The 19,647-nt window shown below is 41.4% G+C and overlaps 1 protein-coding gene across 7 annotated transcripts in view; it reads left to right on the forward strand.

The window, feature by feature from the left end:
- RERE (arginine-glutamic acid dipeptide repeats) overlaps positions 1 to 19,647 on the forward strand; it is a 415,037-nt gene that overhangs the window by 236,573 nt on the left and 158,817 nt on the right. For all 7 annotated transcript variants that reach the window (XM_059875727.1, XM_059875728.1, XM_002694049.6 and 4 more), the window contains 2 exons: positions 6,949 to 7,054; positions 8,469 to 8,565. In XM_059875727.1, the coding sequence (XP_059731710.1) occupies positions 6,949 to 7,054; positions 8,469 to 8,565 (203 nt within the window). The remainder of the gene's footprint in view (positions 1 to 6,948; positions 7,055 to 8,468; positions 8,566 to 19,647) is intronic.

Below are 19,647 nucleotides of genomic sequence, written 5' to 3' on the forward strand. Positions count from 1 at the left end.
CTAACCTCCTGGGACCTGTGCCAGAGCCAAACGCTGAGATGGGTGGACCTTGATGGCCTGAGCCCTGGTGGCATTTATGTGTTCCTGTAATCTGATGGCATTTTGAATTGTTATGGCTGTAAAGCTCTTTAGATATAGATGTATAGAAAATTTTACATTGCTAGTGTCTTATGTTAGGAGCACAGTAGTGGTTTAAAATAATGTTACAAAATATTTCCTACTTGATTTCAGCTGGACTAATCTTAATCCTGATGTTTATCCACACAGTTGAGTAATGATGATCTTGTGGTTGGTATGGAAAGCTTATCTATGGACTGATCCGCCTGGGCTTGTGTCTGGAATCGTGTCTGACTCTTTGCGACCCAATGGACTGTAGCCTGCCAGACTCCTTTGTCCATGGGATTTTCCAGGCAAGAATACTGGAGTGGGTGCCACTTCCTCTTCCAGGGGAGTCTTCCTGACCCAGAGATGGAACCCATCTTTCCTGCATGGCAGGCAGATTCTTTACTGCTGAGCCACCTGGGGAGCCTGCCTGGAGTTGTGCTTGGCCTTTGAAGAAGAGTAATCTTAGACCCCTCTCTCTGTCCCTAGTCCCCTCCCCCAGTCAGGAATGGTTGAAGCTCCTAAGACTGTGTCTTAAGGTCTTGTGTGGGTGATCTTCCCAGCAGGCATCACCTGTGGTGGAGTGGCCTCAGCAGGGTTGACATTCCACTCCATACTGGCCATGCAGCATCCTGGGAGGGTAACTCTTTACTGTCTCCGTTTTGAGGAGATACATGACAAGTTTCTTCAGAGGGAATCTTCTTAAGCCATATCACATACAAATGTTAACTGTTTTTATTCCCCAAATTTCTGGAAAAACCTGACTGACTATTTTGACTTTTTATACAACAAGGATTTTGGTCTGATTTCACCTGACTCTGAATCTGGACCTTCCATTATTTGAAATGTGAGCTCCCAAGAACTAATCAGTTAAAATTTTGAAGGAAGAGCTCTGTTGTCTCCAGAAGATTATTTTGACTTTGCAAATTGTTCATTTGATGAATCCACCTTCATATCCTAGTTAGGTTGTCTTTGGCCCTGATCCATCTATCACATCTGATAACAGTGGGGGGACTAGAATGGCCTGTTTGGAGGGTTCTGGGAGTTCTGATACCTGCCAAGGCCTGGTAGGTGATTGATGGGCAAAGAAGGTCCTTCCTGTGTAATGCAGGTGAGTATGAAGTTATCCTTGTTCCCATTCTGGTTGGAAATAAGGAATATTGAAAAGGGAAACTCTGTAGTTGTCTAATTGGTCATTAGTGAGCGCCTGCCCTTCTCCATCCACCCCATCCCCCCACCCCTGCATTTCTCTTATGTTTTTATATTGTGTGAAAATTTTTCCCAGGAAAAATATGGTCCTAGGAAGGACACAGATTGGCTATTTAAAATAAACAAAAGTACTGTATTAACAATCATGAAAGATCACTAGGAAGGGAAATTGACTTCTTGACCTTGAATCACATATATTTATATTTAGGATGGGCTACTTGTGTGCTGTTAATAGAATGAACCAGTGTCACTTCAGCAGAGCCTCCTGTTTGCCTTTCTGGTCTGGTGTCTGCCTTTTTCTCCAGTGTTTGTCAGTAATCTTACTCTGAATTTTTAATTTCAGTTCTGACTTTTACATTCATTAATTCTAAACCTATTGCCTACCATGCAGAGATCTGGAAATCCTCCCTGTAGAGAGAGAAGTCGCTCAGTTGTGTCTGACTCTGCGACCTCATGGACTGTAGCCTACCAGGCTCCTCTGGCCATGGGATTTTCCAGGCAAGAGTACTGGAGTGGGTTGCCATTTCCTTCAAACGCCTTCCAGTCGAGCTGTCTTTTCTAAACCCGCACGGTGATGAGTTTTGGCTTCTCTTAAACTCTTTATCTCCTTAAATTTACATGCATCCCTCATTTCAAGAAATCCGGGCCAGGTATGTGGACAGATCCCTAATTCAACCCAGAATCGGCCTGTCTCCTTTCCTGCTCAGAGCCACTGAGACTTCACTGTAAGCAGATTGAATGTGCTGCTGTTTGGTGGTTTTCATGCTGGTGCCTCCTACCACCTGGAAGCAGTCAATACATTTCTTACGCCTTAAAGAAAAATTGGTGGAAATACTTCCTTCCAGTGGCCTCTTCTCTGTGTTCAGAAGTATACCCCAGGACACCTTCACTTGAGGGGCTTTTCACTGCTTCCTTCTTCATTCAGCGTTGTGTTAAAATGTCTCATTCATAAGCACTTTGACCTTTATGCAGACTTCCAGAGTCAATGATGAGGCATATTTGTTAGAAATACTTGATATGCTTCTTGAATTGTTGCAAAAGTGAAGAACTTTCCCCCTAATTTGCTGTTTGGTGTGTTTTTGTATTGCTATTAGAAGCATAATTTTGGATCTGTGAAAAGCAAAATTTATAACCAGCCTCTTAATTTAACTTCTCTCTTCATCTGTAAAATAGTGATAGTAACATCCAGCATTTATTGAGAGCCAATCCACTCTACTTATATTCATTTGTTTAATTCTCACAACCTAATGAGTTATAAACTATTATTTTCCCTCATTTTATGTGTGAGAGAACTGAGCCTTGGAGAAGTAATTGGTTTTAAGTCACACAGCGCAGTAAGTTGCAAAGCCATGAGTCAAACCCAGGTGGTTTGTGTTGAATCAGATGATCTCCAAGTTCATGCCTGCCTTTAATTGTGATTTTGAGCAGGTCTTGGCCTAGTGAAATGGAGAAGGCAATGGCAACCCACTCCAGTACTCTTGCCTGGAAAATCCCATGGGCGGAGGAGTCTGGTAGGCTACAGTCCATGGGGTCGAGAAGAGTCGGACATGACTGAGCAACTTTACTTTCACTTTCCACTTCCATGCACTGGAGAAGGAAATGGCAAGCCACTCCAGTGTTCTTCCCTGGAGAATCCCAGGGACTGGGGAGCCTGGTGAGCTTCCGTCTATGGGGTCGCACAGAGTTGGACACGACTGAAGCGACTTAGCAGCAGCAGTAGCCTAGTGAAAAGGGTAAAGAAGATGGAGATTTCTGGTTGAGCAGTACCCATGGATCTGAGGCAGCTGAGGGAGACAGTCCTGTGCTCTCTACTCCCTTCTGCTCTTCCTCAGTGCACAGCATCAGCTTCTGTGGGAAAGGATGTTTTAATTCCTAAGACTCCTGAGGATGGTAGTGTTAGGTAACACCATTGTGTGATACAAAGGAAGCACAAGGGTGCTTTCCCGGTCCTACTTTATCCACTTGGTTTCATCTGGGGAAGAAGTCTACACATAAGCAAATAGGATGGAACCAGACCATGGAATCATCCTGTTCTGTCCCTCACTTGTCAGATGGCAGATGACTCCACCAAGGTCACCCCCAGCTGACTAGTGACTGCGGACAGCACCAAAATCCTAGGTTACCTGATTTTAGTCTAGAGTCTTTGAAGCAGCACAGTGCCTCCCTTTATAGACGTTTCATCTTCAACCAGATTCCCAGCCTCTTTAGAAAGATTGTGTCCATTACAGCTATTTACATCCGTTCAGAACTTGTGTTTTACACTGAGCCTGCCTGCCTTTGTTGCGTTCCATCTGGGGAATCCAGAGTTGGAGGCTTTGGTAGCACAATGCCGCCACTCCCTGGTTGTCAGGTAGTATTGCACTGGGAAATCCAGTAAGCTTTCAGCTTCCTTTGTAAAGGCTGATAATAGGAGTAGTAAATCCAAGTGCAAACAGACCAAGAGTGGTAATTCTGTGTGGGCGGAGTCATTAAGTGTGCCTGGGTCAGAAGATAACACAGATATTATACCTCAGAGCATCACCAGAATCACTGGCTTGGTTCTGAAAAAGAGGCATTGTCCGATTGCCCATTGTTAATACTTTTAAAAAGTTATTTCCGTTGCCTTCACATTTTCAAATACCTTATGTTTTTTCTGCATCTTTTGAGATGACAGTGTGGTTTTTGTCTTTTGTTGATGTGGTTGTGTCACGTTGATTCACTTGTGTTTGTTGAACCATCCTTGTGACCTGGGATGAATCACACTTGGTCGTGGTGTGTGATCTTTCTTATGTGTTGTTGGATTCGGTTGGCTAATATTTTGTTGAGAATTTTTGTGTCTATATTCATCAGAGATATTGGCCTGTAACTTTCTTTTTTGTGGTATCTTTGTCTGGTTTTGATATTCATACATCTTAGATGTGTTGCAGAAATACATAAAAGTATAAATTTTAGAATAGTGTTGCTAGAATTGCTGGTTGATCTGAATTCCTTTGTACTGTATCAGGTAATTCATTCCTGTGAGTGTTGAAGCATCTGTTAGTAGCTGAGTGGGTAGACATCACTGTCATCTCCTGGAAGAGTCCATACTCTGGAGAAGACATCACTCTGACAGTTCTCAGCAAAGTTCTTGACGTTTTCTGTGAAGCGCTAGTTGGAGTCACTTACTGTCAGAGGAAACAGTACTCTTTGGGTACCTGTTCAGCTACAGTGTTTTTATGTGTCCTTTTAGGTAGTCCATAATCCTGTTTTACAGAAGGGTAGATGAAAAGAATCTTAGTAATGTGCTCAGAGTCATGTGAAAGGGAAATGATGGAGTGGGGATTTGAACCATGACAGACATCCCTTCACCTCCCTGTGGTCCATGTTCCCAGCACAGCAGTGCTTGAACCAGGGTTTAGTCTTACCATTATGCTTTAGCTTTCCTTGAAAAGGAAACCATCAGACCATTGGTTTTCAACTGGGAGTATTTTTTATGGGAAGGGGATGTTTGGCAGTGTTTGAAGACGTTGTGGTTGTCACAGTGAGGAGGGAGGGGCGCTGGCAGTGGCTGGGGGCTGAAGGATGCTGCCTCACATCTAACAGGGTGCCAGGCAGGCTGTGCAGCAGGCTCATCTGGGGCCAGTGTCCGTGGTTCTAGCTCACGAGACCCTGTAGTGAACAGTGTGTTTACTTAAGTGGGTTTATCCCTGAGAACTGCTGCCCAGGCTCAACCCTTCCTCCCCTGGCGTGTCTCCTTCTGTTCCTGGTGCCTGCTCTCGTCTTGGTCTTGCTCTTTATCACCCTGCCTTGGGAAGAAACTGCAGCCGTCGCACTGCTCTCCCACAGCCCAGTGTTTTGGATTTCACTGCCTGTGGCTTTGGTCAGCAGTGCAGATAGAAGACCCCATTTGTTAGAAGCTACCGAAGGCCAAACTCCTGTGAGATTCAGGTTCCTCAGTGTCACACAGAATGCCTTCCTGTGCTGCAGGCAGGTAGACCACGTGCGTGTATCTTATGTGTGTCTTGTGCTTTCTCTATCTTTGTGTCTTTCTTAGATCTCCTCCTTTGCCTAGAAAAAAATTCATTGAAATGTTTCCCATTTTCCCCCAGGTCAGATGTTGCTTCCTCCATAATCCCTTGCTGGAAGTAATTGCTTCTGTCTGTAAACTCCTGTCTATATATAAACTCCTATACTATATGTAACATGTATTCTTTTCATGCAGCCTACTGATTTGTCCACCTTTTCCTACCTGCAGTATAAATAGTATAGAATATAAAAGTACAAAATGGATAAAAACTAAAAAGTACCCATTATGTAGGATTATTCTTTGTATGCAATCTGTTCTACTCAAACTAGTAATGATGCCCTGTATTTGACACAGTTAATTGTGAAAGTAAGAATCTTAGTGTGTATGGTATTTACTTTGGAACAGTGGTTCTTCACATTTGAGTTCAGTCAAGACTTCTGGCAGTTGTTTTCTTTTTTCCTTTCTGGTTCTTCAAATGACTTAGGTATTTTAGCAAAATAGTTTAGAGCCATCCTGGCTTTTAGTGAAGACTTCATATCTTCTCATTTATTAAACCTGAAGGATCTGACTTCATGAGAGAAAGCTCCTCTGACCTGCTTTAGGCTTTGGCCATCTCTTTTATAAACATGAAACATTTCTCAATTTTTAGCTCTCATTCATTTCTGACCGTGGACTTGGGATGAGAAGGTAGAGGCTGCTGAGAGGACTGGCGTTGCGCTCATCTTGGGGAGGTCTGTTACTGCCCTCAGCTCGGTTGGAGAAGTGTTTTCTGAGGCCCTGGAAGCAGAAGTTTACTGCCATGCTGAGATGCTTCTCGGCCAGGTGCACGGAGGTGGTCCCCTCAAGCACTCCACAGCCTTCAAATGGAAAGAGACAGTATTTGGTCCTTTACTCTTTGGATGAACTAGAAACAAGCTAACTTTCAGGGATAACTTGGTTAAGTATGCCACACACATCTACAGGACCCTGATAATCATCGGACTCTTCCTTATTCATAAATATTTATGTCTAAGGTGTTCTGTTCTCAGGACATTCCAAGATAAATGAGACAGGATCCCCCCCTCCATGGACTCATAGTATCTTCCTCACCAGCTATAGTTTGCTGTGTTCATTGCAATAGAGCAATAAATGACAGAAAAAGGGAGGGAGGATATAATTCAGTCTGGGTGATTGGCAGTCCTTGAAGAGATCTGTTAGGTCTTGCTGGGTAAATTCTTTCTGATTTATTGCCCTTAATGGCCTTGACAGTGTGCTGAAAACAGTTTATAAATATTTGCAAAACAATTAAATCTTAAGGTAGAAAAAGTATGTATTCATGTAGTACTACGTACATAGTTAATGTTAAATTAAAAAAAATATAACACTGAATGAATTAGTTAATTAAACTGGGGAGATGCATAGATTCAGGTTTGGTTTCCTTTGTTTCCTGAAATAAGTTACTTTGAGGGATAAGGGTATTTTGGCTGGGATTTTTCAAAATGTAAAAATTGACCTCATAATTAACTTGTCCATATTTTTGTGGTGCTGGTGGTAATTGTATGTCCCCTCCTCTGCCTGTCCGCCTGTTCCCAGGGGCTTTTGATCATGGGTGTGGTATGCGCCTGTGGGCGCCTGCAGTCCTGTTCCTAATGCTGTTAGATTTTCCTTTTCAGAGTAAGAGGGACCATCTACTCATGAACGTCAAATGGTACTACCGTCAGTCTGAAGTCCCAGATTCTGTGTACCAGCATTTGGTTCAGGATCGACATAATGAAAATGGTAAATATCTCCTTCTGGTTTGACTCTTACACTTTCTTAGCTTTGGCAAAGTTCTTTCTAAGAACATTCATTAAATAGAGATAACCACTGTCCAAAATTTTCACTGAAAAAGCATTTTATAAAGACTTTACTGGAGTGTTCACTTTTTTGTTGAGTTCTTTACTGCTTCTGCCTTAAAAGAGAAGCAAACTGATCATGTGCAGGTAACATCTTCTCCTTGAACTTGGAGTAAAGATACATTTTCAGAAATAAAAGTAGCTTCGTCTTCTTATTCCTTTTTCTCACCTAATGTTGAACTAATGACACTTATAATCCTATAGAATTGCTTTTTGTTTCTTTTAAATAACTGTATTTTTGAACTTCTCTGAATCCAGGGTTGTGAACTTCAGTTTTCGAAGCAGAGCTTTCCTGAGTATTTTGAAATTTAGTTTGAGTATTGACTTTTAGAACAGTAGGAAGGTAGTTCAGAGCATCTTTTATTTTTTTCTTCCACTTGCATTGTAGTTTCTACCCCATAACTTTATTGGCATATGAGTGTACATATGTAATATATACATATGTAGTGTACATATGAATGTACATTACATAAGTGTACATTCCATTTATTCAGATGTGTAATAGCTTCTTTTCATTGACTTCTTGTTTTGAAAGGTGCTAGGCCTCATTCTAGCTGATTGACATTTGTTACCCATTATTTATATGCTTTAGGGGTTATCACTCCCCACTTCTGGATGAGGAAATCAGGGCTCAGAGAGGCTAAGAGAGTTGACGAGACTTCCTGTCTTCTGGAGGCCCCAGGGCAGGGGTCCAGCTCTATGGCCCTTATATCTGTAGTCGTCTCACTCCTTCACACTGCTTTGGGAGATGAGTTTTGAGTCAACAAACCAGTGGTCAAAAACAGTTTTCTACCCCCCCCCCTTTTTTTTAAATTAAGGTCACATTAGAGGTCAAGCCTGAGTGTAATAATATGCAAACAGCTTTGAAGAATAATAGTCTTCTATGTTTTACCATTTTTTTTTCTTTTTTGAAACTTAAAAGTTCTGTTAAAGCAGTTAAATGATGATTCTTTTTTAAATATAGTTTAGCAATAGATCAGTAACAGTTTTTTTAGTGGTTAGCAAGTTGCTAAAGTATGATAGTTGTTTCTTTTCCCTTCTTTCATTTTGTGCTTAAGCATTTCAGCAAATGGTGGGGACTTAACGGGCAAAAACACATTCGGCAGGACACTTTTTCCTTTTACTCCTGCTGTATGTTATTCCTCTTCTTAGTTTTGCTGACCAGGACTGGTTATTTATTGTGCTTTTTATAATAGAAGTTGAACCTGAAAGAAAAATTTTGTAGAATTTTCCTATTTTGGGAAACTCAGTTATAATATTCTCCTAATTAATTTTTTCTTATTTTCTTTTTTGGACAGATTCTGGAAGAGAACTTGTCATTACAGACCCAGTTATCAAGAACCGAGAGCTCTTCATTTCCGATTACGTTGACACTTACCATGCCGCTGCCCTCAGGTAAGCACCCAAGATGCGTGATCCTTCTGTGGAGGAGAAGTCATCAAGCATGCAGGTAGAGAGTCTGAGCTGTCCGGATCTCATCTGATATCGTAATACCAGTCACACTCTACGCGTTGTCTCAGCAAGCTGGCACTCGGCGTGAACTTTGTGGATTGTTGGGGTCTCAGAGGTGGCCTCTGTCTTCACTAATCTGGGTGAAGGGAAAATCTATATTTTTTTCTTCCTTCCTTCCTTCCTCCCCCACCCCCTGTAGTTATGTATTTTATTTCTTTGAAAATTTATTGCTGAATTACTTAGAGTGAGGTGTTACACAGATTGGGCTTTCCTGGTGGCTCAAATGGTAAAGAATCTGCCTGCAATGCAGGAGACCCATGTTTAATACCTGGGTTGGGAAGATCCTCTGGAGGAGGAAATGGCTACCCACTCCAGTATTCTTGGCTGGAGAATCCCATGGACAGAGGATCCTGGCGGGCTACTGTCCATGGGGTCACAAAGAGTCGGACATGACTGATTATTATATAGATTGTTGCCTGAAGATTCAATCTCTGCCACTAGAAAAGTTTTAGTTGCTTACTTGTGTCCGACTCTGTGCGATCCCAAGGACTATAGCCTGCCAGACTCCTCTGTCCATGGGATTCTCCAGGCAAGAATACTGGAACGGGTTGCCATTTCCTCCTCCAGGGGATCTTCCCCATCAAGGGATAGAACCCACATTTCTTGTGTCTCCTGCATTTTGGAAGGCAGATTCTTTACCACTGTGCCACCTGGAAAGCCCATTACTTGGGAATGGGGAAAGCATATTGAAGATTTTATTCTGAGGTAACGTTGCTGCTAGTCTTAAAGTCTTCGGTAATAATGCCAAAAAAGTTACCATAAGCTTCATACCTTTTGTTATTTTCTGTCCTTTTCAAGAAAAAGATACCTATTTATTCTGGTATATTTTGTTTATGAGATGGAGACTTGGGGCTTCTTAAGTGGTAAAGGAATAAGACAAGAGATTTTATTATACATTTTCCCCCATTGGAAATAACAAAAATGGTGAAAGAACCACTTTCTTTGTTTAAGAATACAGTTTAAAAACAAATCATAGGGATTTGCTGGCATTTAGCTACAATGAGATAGAGTGATTTCTCTATTATATTGCTCAGATGGTATTCAGCAGAACCATCTGGAGCCTCTTGTGTAAAGCTGCGTAGCTCGAGCCAGTTATTTCAAGGCAAAGTGTAGCAACTTTTAACACAGGGCAGGTTTGGGCAAACTTTTTTGGTCATATAGTCTTGCATGGTCTCTAATTGCAGCTACTCAGCTCAGCCATCGTAGTACAAAAGCCAGAGGCAATGCGTAAATAAGTGAGATGGCTGTGTGCCAGTAAAACTTTACTTGTGAACACTGAGGTCTGAATTTCATTTAATTTCCACATGTCAGGAGATGCAAGTCTTCTCTGACTTAATTTGTAGCCATTTAAAAATGGAAAAACCATTCTTAGATCTCAGGCTGTACAAGAGCAGGTGGTAGACCAGCTTTGGATTGCAGACTGTAGTCTGCCAGCCCCTGCTGTAAGGAAAGGCGTGTATGGGGTTAGATTTGGCTTCTTACAGAACTTGAGATACATTTGGAGAATTCCTGTAGTGTTTTATAAATTTCTTTCAAAATTCCCCCAAGCTTTTCATGTCTTCTTGGGGGTGGTTTTCCAATCTTAAACTTGCATGCTGAACAAAGTGAATTAATGGAAGGTTGGACAGATTGACGGAACCATTGAATTGTCAGCTAAGACAAGTGGATTGATCCTGGGATAATTTCTTACCTGTTTTACATGCTTCCCACCCCCACACCCCCTTCTTATTTCATTGATTCAGGTGAATGATTTTTAATCAATTTAGAGTTTAAGTTAAGTAAACATGTGAGATAAGTTACTCTGGTTATTCAATGGATTTTTATATATTTGCTCACAGCAAATTTATTTGAAAATTTATCAAAGACTGATAGTCAGATCTGTATAGTCATTTTATACTATTTAGCATTTTTAGATGGAGAAGAAAATGGCAACCCACTCCAGTATTCTTGCCTGGAGAATCCCATGGATGGAGGAGCCTGGTGGGCTACAGTCCACGGGGTCCAAAGAGTCGTTCCAGATAATTTTAGGTAGACCCAGATGAATGAACTTTGACTCAGTTTATAATCAGTATCTTCTGTAATTGTGTATGTCATCGTCTCTTCAGTGGCCACCGAAGAGCTGGAGTGCTATTGTGGTGATTCCTTATCTCCTTTTCACTGTGTATGTGACTAGAACCCTTATTGATTAGCTTTTTTTTCTCATGTGGCATTTTCCTTTAAAGAGGTTATGAGGTGGTTTTATAAAACTGTCATTTTAAATTTGATTTTTGTCTGCTTCAAACAGAGCATCTCTTGGGTGACTTGACAGTTGGGTTTTTTTCCCCAAGGACACCAGATGAATGTGAGCATCACCACATGGTTACTGGTGATCTGGTCTAGTAGCTGCTCTGTAACCCTTGTGGGTGTGTTGACATTTGTCTGCATCTGGGGCTCATCTGGGGGTTCTTGCTTTTGCTTAATAATCCTGGTTTGCAGTGGCAGAGTGCTCACCATAGGATCATCTCTGATAAAAGTAGAGTTGAATAGCAGTGCCCCCAGGAATCTCTATTCCTTTTCTCTTCACTAAAGCTAGATTACTTTAATTTTAAAGTATGGGGGTGGGAGTTAGGCTTTCATTTTTTAATTCCAATTCTTCATTCACCGTTTGTCCATTGAAAGAATTTTTTTTCATTCTCCACAGGTAAAAAGTAGTACTGCCAAAAATAAACTTCAATTTTGAAAGAGGACAAATAAAATAGTCCATAGGCACATGAAAGAGGATCAAATGAATGTACTGAAAAAACCATGGAGGACAAAAAAGAAAGAAAAAGAACGATAGTGCTTACTTAGCACCATTCTTCTCAGAGATCAAAGTGCTCAGTTGTGTGGATTCTTTGGGCTCACAGAGCCTCTGAGGGGGCTCTGGCCCTTCCATTCACTCAGGAGGAAACCGATGTATAACTTTCTCTTTCAAGCTGGTGCTGGGGTTGGGCTGTAAAGGCCCAGAGAGCTTTGTCCTTTCACCATCACAAATCAAAAGGAAAACAGAACTCCTAGGCAGCCTCTCTGTATAAATGGAGCCTGTAGCATTCCCCCCATACCCCCTGCCAACCGGATTTATTCCCAGAAGAGATGGTGGGATCTTCACTGTAGTAGAAATCGGAGTTGAATTTGCCCAGCATTATTGCTGTGCTGCTGACCTTGGCTATCCCCCATTCCTACCTTTGGGGCTAAGTTTGTACAACTGTTTATTTTCTTTTCTTCTTTACGTTGATCAATAACCAGGTAGTAATACTTAGTAGTTTTTTTGAGTTCTCCTTACTCCCGGGTGTGTATTTTTGGCTGACACTGGTGTGATAGGAAAAGAGCCAAATGGAAATTAGGAGACTTCAGCTTGAATCCTGGCTCTGCTCCCTGGTTTCATGACGAAGGTCACATTTGTTAACCTTAGTGCCTTCTTTTTAACAAACTTAAAAAAAAAGTCATATGATTAAGTGACAGAACCGTGAACTGCTTCTGTATCCAGGAAGGTACAGAGCATGAAGAAGCCTCTTGCAGAGTATCTCATACTCAGTAACCAGAGTAGTGCTCATGAATCTGAATTGGCTTCTTAAAGGCATAAAGGGAAGAAAATAAAAAGTGAAATAAAGTACAATTCTGTTCTTGGTGGTACAGTTACTTCATTTCCCTGTGGCCTCTGGCATGACTTGAGTGGATTCTCAGACCACTTCAGGCATGGGGAGAAGTGTTCAGCCCCAGGAGCCATCTCCAGATGTTCTGAGAATCAGCAGATTAGCTAGATTAAGCTAAATAAAAAAATGTAGCTTGCAGTTTGTTTGCTATTATAGGTGTTTGGTTTTTTTTTTTATTGCCCTAAGGATAATATTTTATTGACATCAAAGGATCAAGAGTGATTGTTTTGTGATTGGATTATGAACATGTGACCCAGACAACATTTTCAGGTCACTTGTAACAGAAGATTCTCAAGTATTGATAGAGGAGGGCAGACAGGAGGTCACAGCTGTGTCATCAGCTTGAGAGCTATTTTCCAGCCTTCTGATTATCTGTGTCCTATTGGGAAAAAAATATCCAAGGTAGGTCAGGTTGTCATCTAACCTAGGAATTCACTGTCATAAGAATATGTTTTAGAGTGAATTTTCTGGAAGCCCTGGACCAAGAAACCTTAAATTATGTCTTTTGGGCTTCTGATTGCCCCCTTTTCAACCCAAATCAAATTATCTGCTTACTTTGTTATGGGCAGCTGGAATCACATGTGTGTAGTAATTGAAACGGATTAATGACATCATGGTATATAGTTCCTCAGCCCTTCCTTAGAATTTGCAAAGTTCCTTTAGCTCCTGCAAGTTCCCTCAGGGCTCTCACGAAGCCTCAGAGCTCTTAGTGTTGCAACTTAAGACTCATTTTCCAGCTTCAGTCCACAGTTCTTTTTGTATGTGAAATGACTGAGCTACAGCATTTTTATTGTTTTTATTGTTCTGTCTGTACATGCTTAGAACTTCATTAGATACCATAACTTGCTAACCATTGCTTTCTTTATTCATCCATCATTTAACACGTTATTGAGCTACTTATAGCGGGAGGGCTCTGTAGGTGCAGGGAATACCTCACTGAATAGTATGCTGTCTCTGTCCTTGAACACGTCATAGTCTTTTAAAAATTCTATTGTTGGGAGCTACTTTTGGACACAAAGAAAAGTTACAAATACTGAATTTCCATGTATCTCTCTCCCAGTCTTCATTTGTGTTAGCATCTTATGTAATTACAGTATAGTTATCAGAACCAAGAAATAGCATTGGAACAATGCCATTGAGTCAAAGACCTTACTTGGTTTTCATGGTCGCCTTACTTCATTTGAGTTGCTAGAAACAAAAGACCATAGACTGGGTGGCTTATAAACAAGAGAAATTTCATTCTCAGAGTTTTGGAGGCTAGAGGTTCCAGGTGTGTGTGTTTGTGTCTGAGGCTGCCCATATGTGTGAGTTCTGGTGAGCACCTGGCTCTGGTGTGCAGACTGCTGGCTTCTCCCTGTGTCTTCATGTGGCCCAGAGCAGAGGGCGTGGTCTGACTAGCACCACGAGGTTCCTCGTACCCTCCCCTTTTCTTTTTTATTTTTGCCATTGCTCACTGCATGTGTGACCTTAGTTCCCCAACCAGGAATCAAACCCACGCCCCCTGAAGTGAAAGCAGAGTCTTAACCAGGGAGGTCCCTCTCCTCCCATTTACCGGTAACTTCTTTCTTCTACAGTGAAACACTCAGCTCTTATTTTTTAAAAATATATTTATATTTGCTTATTTTTATCCAATTCTTTGATATACTTAGTTTCAGAATTTGTTACCCATGCACCTGTGAGAAACAAATTTATTGACTGCATCTTAGTCTTTAGTCTTATGTACAATCCCTGGGGGTCACAAAGAGTCAGATATTTCTGAGTGACTAACACACTTTTCCACATAGTGTATATTATGGACAAGAGCCTGTTTTCTCAAATTATTCAGGTCAGTTCTGTTTTTCATAGCTCCCTAGGTGTGCTTGTATTATTTATTTATGGTATAGCTAGGTTCACCTTTGTTAGACTTTCATTCCAACTTTGGTTCCTCTTCTTTGATTTGAGCTGTTTAGTTTTTGGGTGAGGGAGGGTTTGTGAACTATTGCTGTGCCTCCACAGTTCAGAGCTGTAAGAAGATCCAGCCTTAAGCCCCACTGCCATGTTCCCATTCCCCATTTCTTCCCTCCTCTTGCCTACCTACCTGGTATAGATAACTTTTCCCTTTACCTCTTAGTTTATCCTTCTTGTATTTTCTTTTCACAGATAAGCAAGTACATGTCTGTCTTCTTGTACCTTCTTTCTTACGTGAAGAATAGCATACTCTTTTTGCACTTTGCTTTCTTTCTCTTCGTGGTTCTAGAAATTGCTCCATGGCAGTTTAATCAGCTCACTCTTTTTCACAGCTGTGTAGCATTCCACTGTGTGGCTGTGCTGTGGTTTATTCACCTGCTGTCTTGTGTGTGTAGGCATGTAGGTTGTTTCCAAGATGTTTCAATTATAAATGATGCTGCAATGAGTATCCTTGTGCATATGTGATTCCTTATTATTGGATGAGTATCTTCAGGGTGGATTCCTAGGAAAGGGGTTGCTGAATTGAAAAGTTTATGTATGTATGTTTCCCGCCCTGAGAGCGTATACCAATTTGCATTTCCTCCAACAATGTCCAGGCTTTCAGTTTCCCAACAGAATGTGTTATGTTATTTTAAAAACTTTTGCCTGTCTGATTGATAGATGAGAAATAGTATCTTAGTGTTGTTCTACTTTACTTTGCTAACAGTGAGTGAGTTTGAGCATTTTTTCATTTCAAAGGATATTTTTGTCTATATTTCTATGAATTATCTGTTCATGTCTTTTCTGTGGGTTTTTATCTTTGTCTCCCCCTTTCTAAAAGTTCTTAATATGCCTGTTGCAAGTATTTTCTCCTACTTCTGTCAGTTTTCTTTTAATTTTATCATTTTAAAAATTATGCAAAGCTTATTTCTGTTTAGTCAGACTTAGCAGTCTTTTCTTTCATTCCCTCAGGACTTTGAGTCAAGGTTAGAAAGTACTTACTTACACCATTTTTTCTTTTTTTGGGGGGGCGGTGGGGGAGCTGTGTCAGGTCTTTGTTGCTTCTCTAGTTGCAGTTCGGGGCTTGGTCGCCCTGTGGCAGGTGGGATCATAGTTCCCTGTGCAGAGATTGAACCTGCATTCGCTGCCCTGGAAGGCGGATTCTTCACCTGTGGACCACCAGGGAAGCCCCTTACCCCACGTTTTATAGAGGCATTCTCCCTGACTGACCACCCAGTACCGTTTACTGTCTTTACCTCAGTGGTTTGAGATGCCCCCTTATTTCCAGTATGTATTCTGGACTTGCTGTTCTGTTTCCTACTGTCTGTTTATGCGCTGGTGCTGCGCTCTTAATTACAGAGGCTTTATGTGTGTGCTCAGTCATGTCTAACTCTTTGCAGCCTATGGACCACAGCCCGCCAGGCTCCTCTGTCCATGGGATTCTTCCAGCAAGAATTCTGGTGTGGGTTGCCCTGCCCCTCTCCGGGGGATCTTCCTGACTCAGGGACTGAACCCACATTTCCTGTGTTGCCTGCACTGCAGGTGGATCCTTTACCACTGAACCACAGGGGAAGCCCACAGAGGCTTTATAGTATGTTTTAAAAGTTTGGAAAAATGCTATATTGAAGTTTCCTATCCATGAATAGGGGATATTTTCCCATTTGTTTGTCTTTACTTTTGTGTCTTTAAGGAGTATTTAAGAAGATTTCTTAAACACTTAAGACAATTAAATTTTAAAAGTGGCGAGGCAGAGAGGATTTAGTGGCAGCAATGTTGTATATTGTTGTATTTAGAGCAACCACTGAAATTGTTGAACCATGGTTCAACAGAATGTGAACTGTGAACTTCCAGATGTTCAACCTGGATTTAGAAAAGGCAGAGGAACCAGAGATCAAGTTACCAACATCCACTGGATCATAGAAAAAGCAAGAGAGTTCCAGAAAAACATCTGCTTTATTGACTACACCAAAGCCTTTGGCTGTGGATCAAAACAAACTGTGGAAAATTCTTCAAAGAGCTCAGAATACCAGACCACCTTACCTGCCTCCTGAGAAATCTGTATGCAGGTCAAGAAGGAACAGTTAGAACTGGACATGGAACAATAGATTTGTTCCAAATCGGGAAAGGAGTACGTCAAGGCTATATGTTGTCACCCTGCTTATTTAACTTATATGTAGAGTACATCATGCAAAATGCCAGGCTGGATGAAGCACAAGCTGGAATCAAGATTGCTGGGAGAAGTATCAACAACCTCAGATATGCAGATGATAACCACCCTTATGACAGAAAGTGAAGAAGAACTAAAGAGCCTGTTGATGAAACTGAAAGAACAGAGTGAAAAGCTGGGCTAAGACTCAAAAAATGATCTTCAAAAAACAAAGATCATGGCATCTGGTCCCATCACTTCATGGCAAATAGATGAGGAAACAATGGAAATAGTTTCCATTTCCGTGGAAATAGATGGGGAAACTTTATTCTCTTGGGCTTCAAAATCACTGCACATGGTGACTGCAGCTTTGAAATTAAAAGACACTAGCTCCTAGGGAGAAAAGCTATGACCAACCTAAACAGCATATTAAAAAGCAGAGACATTACTTTGCTGACAAAGGTCCACCTAGTCAAAGCTATAGTTTTTCCAGTAGTCATGTATGGATGTGAGAGTTGGACCATAAAGAAAGCTGAGCATTGAAGAATTGATGCTTTTGAACTGTGGTGTTGGAGAACACTCTTGAGAGTCCCTTGGACAGCAAGGAGATCCAACCAGTCCATCCTAAAGGATATCAGTCCTGAATTTTGGAAGGACTGACACTGAAGCTGAAACTCCAATACTTTGGCCACCTGATGCAAAGAACTGGCTCATTGGAAAAGAGCCTGATGCTGGGAAAGATTGAAGGCAGGAGGAGAAGGGGACGACAGAGGATGAGATGGTTGTATGGCATCACTGACTCCATGGACATGAGTTTGAGCAAGTTCTGGGAGTTGGTGATGAACAGAGAATCCTGGCATGCTGCAGTCCATGGGGTCGCAAAGAGTCAGACATGACTGAGCGACTGAACTGACTGTAAAACTGTATAGAGCGATACTGTCAGAACACTGTATCAAGATGGAATCTAGAAAACCTTCATATAACCCATACAGGAAGGCAAAGGAAACGGAAGAACTAGAAACAGAAAAGAAACCTAAAAAAGAAAAAAATTCTATGCCTGTGCAACACACATGATAATCCCTCTGTCTCACAATCTTTTTCCCCCTCATTTTTGGTCAAGAGTGGCAGTGAGAACTGTAAACAAACGTGCTGCTCTGAGCTGTCTGTGGGAGCTGGTGGGCCTTTCTCTCCATGAGTTTCTCTGAGGTTTGCATATCTGGGCTGTATGAAGACTTGCTCAATTCTGGGTGTAGTTTGAGGGAATGAATTTCTGGCTAGGGTTTCCATTTGTTTCTCTGCTTGTATGAGGAGGTTCTCTCTTCTTTTTCATCCCCTTCAGATGGCCCTCTCCCACTAGCCACACAGAGCTGTCTAGGTGGTCTGGTGCTCAGGGCATACCTGTGGGGCATCACAGCAAAGCACTTACCAAGCAAGTCTTTCCCAGGAAGCTCTTGTTGCTGCTGAACAGAAGGACCCTCAAACATGATGCTTCCCTGTCTTTAGAAGCATCACGTTAGATATGGGGAATGCAGGACTGAGGAGGCTGTGAAAGCAACTGTTTCAGCAGGGTGGGTGTGATGGCAATTTTCTCCTAGCAGTCTCTCTGCCTCCATTTCACAAACACTGTCAAATAATGTACTGTTCTGAGCTAGAGCATGAAGAAAGGAGAGCACTGGAGAAAAAATACTGAGTGCTTAAAATGGTACACATGTACACACACTTTAAATGTAAGCTCTTCAATACCAGGCGATATGAAACATATTTCAGAACAGATGCCAGCCAGTTAGAACCAACTGAGTGGCTGAGGGGCTTCCTGCTCAGGTCAGCCCTGTCTTCACCTCTGCCTAGTACTTAGGGCTCCTGAACTAGCAGGGACAGCTGCAGCTCTATGCTGATGACACTTGCTTTATTTTCTCCCGGTACTTTATGTATTTATTTATACACACAAACACACACACACACACACACACACACACACAAATTCAGAATTTAAGTTTACATTTTCATAAATTTGGGCAAATTTGTTTGACCCCAAACAAGACACAAGATGTTCCCATCATCCCAGAAATTTCCCTTCAGCAGCTCTTCTCTCTAAACTTCCCTCCCCAAAACAGCCACTGTTGTGATTTCTCCCACCATCAATTCCTCTATGCTCTTCTAGAACTTCATATAAACAGAATCATACAGTATGTAATTTTTTGTGTGTGTGGCTTCTTTTACACAGCTTTTAGTTTTTGAGATTTTTCACAATGTGCTATGTATCAGTAACTCTTTCCTGTGTATTGTTGTCTAGTAATCTCATTGCAAAATAGATAGTACTTTGTTTACTTGTTTCTTTGTTGATGGACATTTGTACCAAGGCTAGTGTGAACAAACTGTTACAGACAACAGCAAAAGCACAGTAAAGGAAGCAGTAATGATAGAAGCAGAAATTTATGAGAAAAAAACATTAGGTCTAATTAATCAAGTACTTTAAAGAATTCTGATATTTTATTAAAGGGTTGTTATAACCAACTGGGATTTATTCCAGGAATGCAGGGTAGGTTAATGCTCGAGACTCTGTTAATACCATATACCATGTTAATAAATCTAGGGGAAAAGCTTATCCCCAAAACTATGGTTGTGGTACATTTATTCTAAAGTGGGTGTCGTGTTTAATGGGAATACCCGAGAGACATTTCCACTGAGATCAGGAAGAAGGAGAAGATGTCCTCAGTTTCCACTACCTTCCGCGTTTTCATTGCATTAGCCAAACAGTGCAGCTGGAGACTTCCTTTTGTTGTTCAGTTGCTAAGTCTGAACTGATTCTTTGTGACTCCATGAGCCGTGGCTCTCCAGGCTCCTTTGTCCATGGGATTTTTCAGGCAAGCATACTGGGATGGGTTGTCATTTCTTCTTCCAGGGGATCTTTCCACCTCAGGTATTAAACCCTCATCTTCTTGTCAGGTGAATTCTTTACCACTGAGCTACTAGGGAAGCCCTCACTAGAAGCTTAAGAAAGGATGAAGAAGAAGTGAAACTATGTTTATTTGCATATACAGTTAGCATTCGGGAAAACCTCAGAGAATCAATGATTAAACTATATCATATGCTAAAAAATTGAGTAGCAGGATATAAAATTAACATGTGAAAATCCATACTCTTCCTATAATTAAACAGGAAACAGGTGAAGGACATAGTGGTAGATAAAATCCCATTAGTACAGTTTCATAGTCATTTATC

This window comes from Bos taurus, chromosome 16, assembly GCF_002263795.3.
Source record: "Bos taurus isolate L1 Dominette 01449 registration number 42190680 breed Hereford chromosome 16, ARS-UCD2.0, whole genome shotgun sequence".
Taxonomy (NCBI): domain Eukaryota; kingdom Metazoa; phylum Chordata; class Mammalia; order Artiodactyla; family Bovidae; genus Bos; species Bos taurus.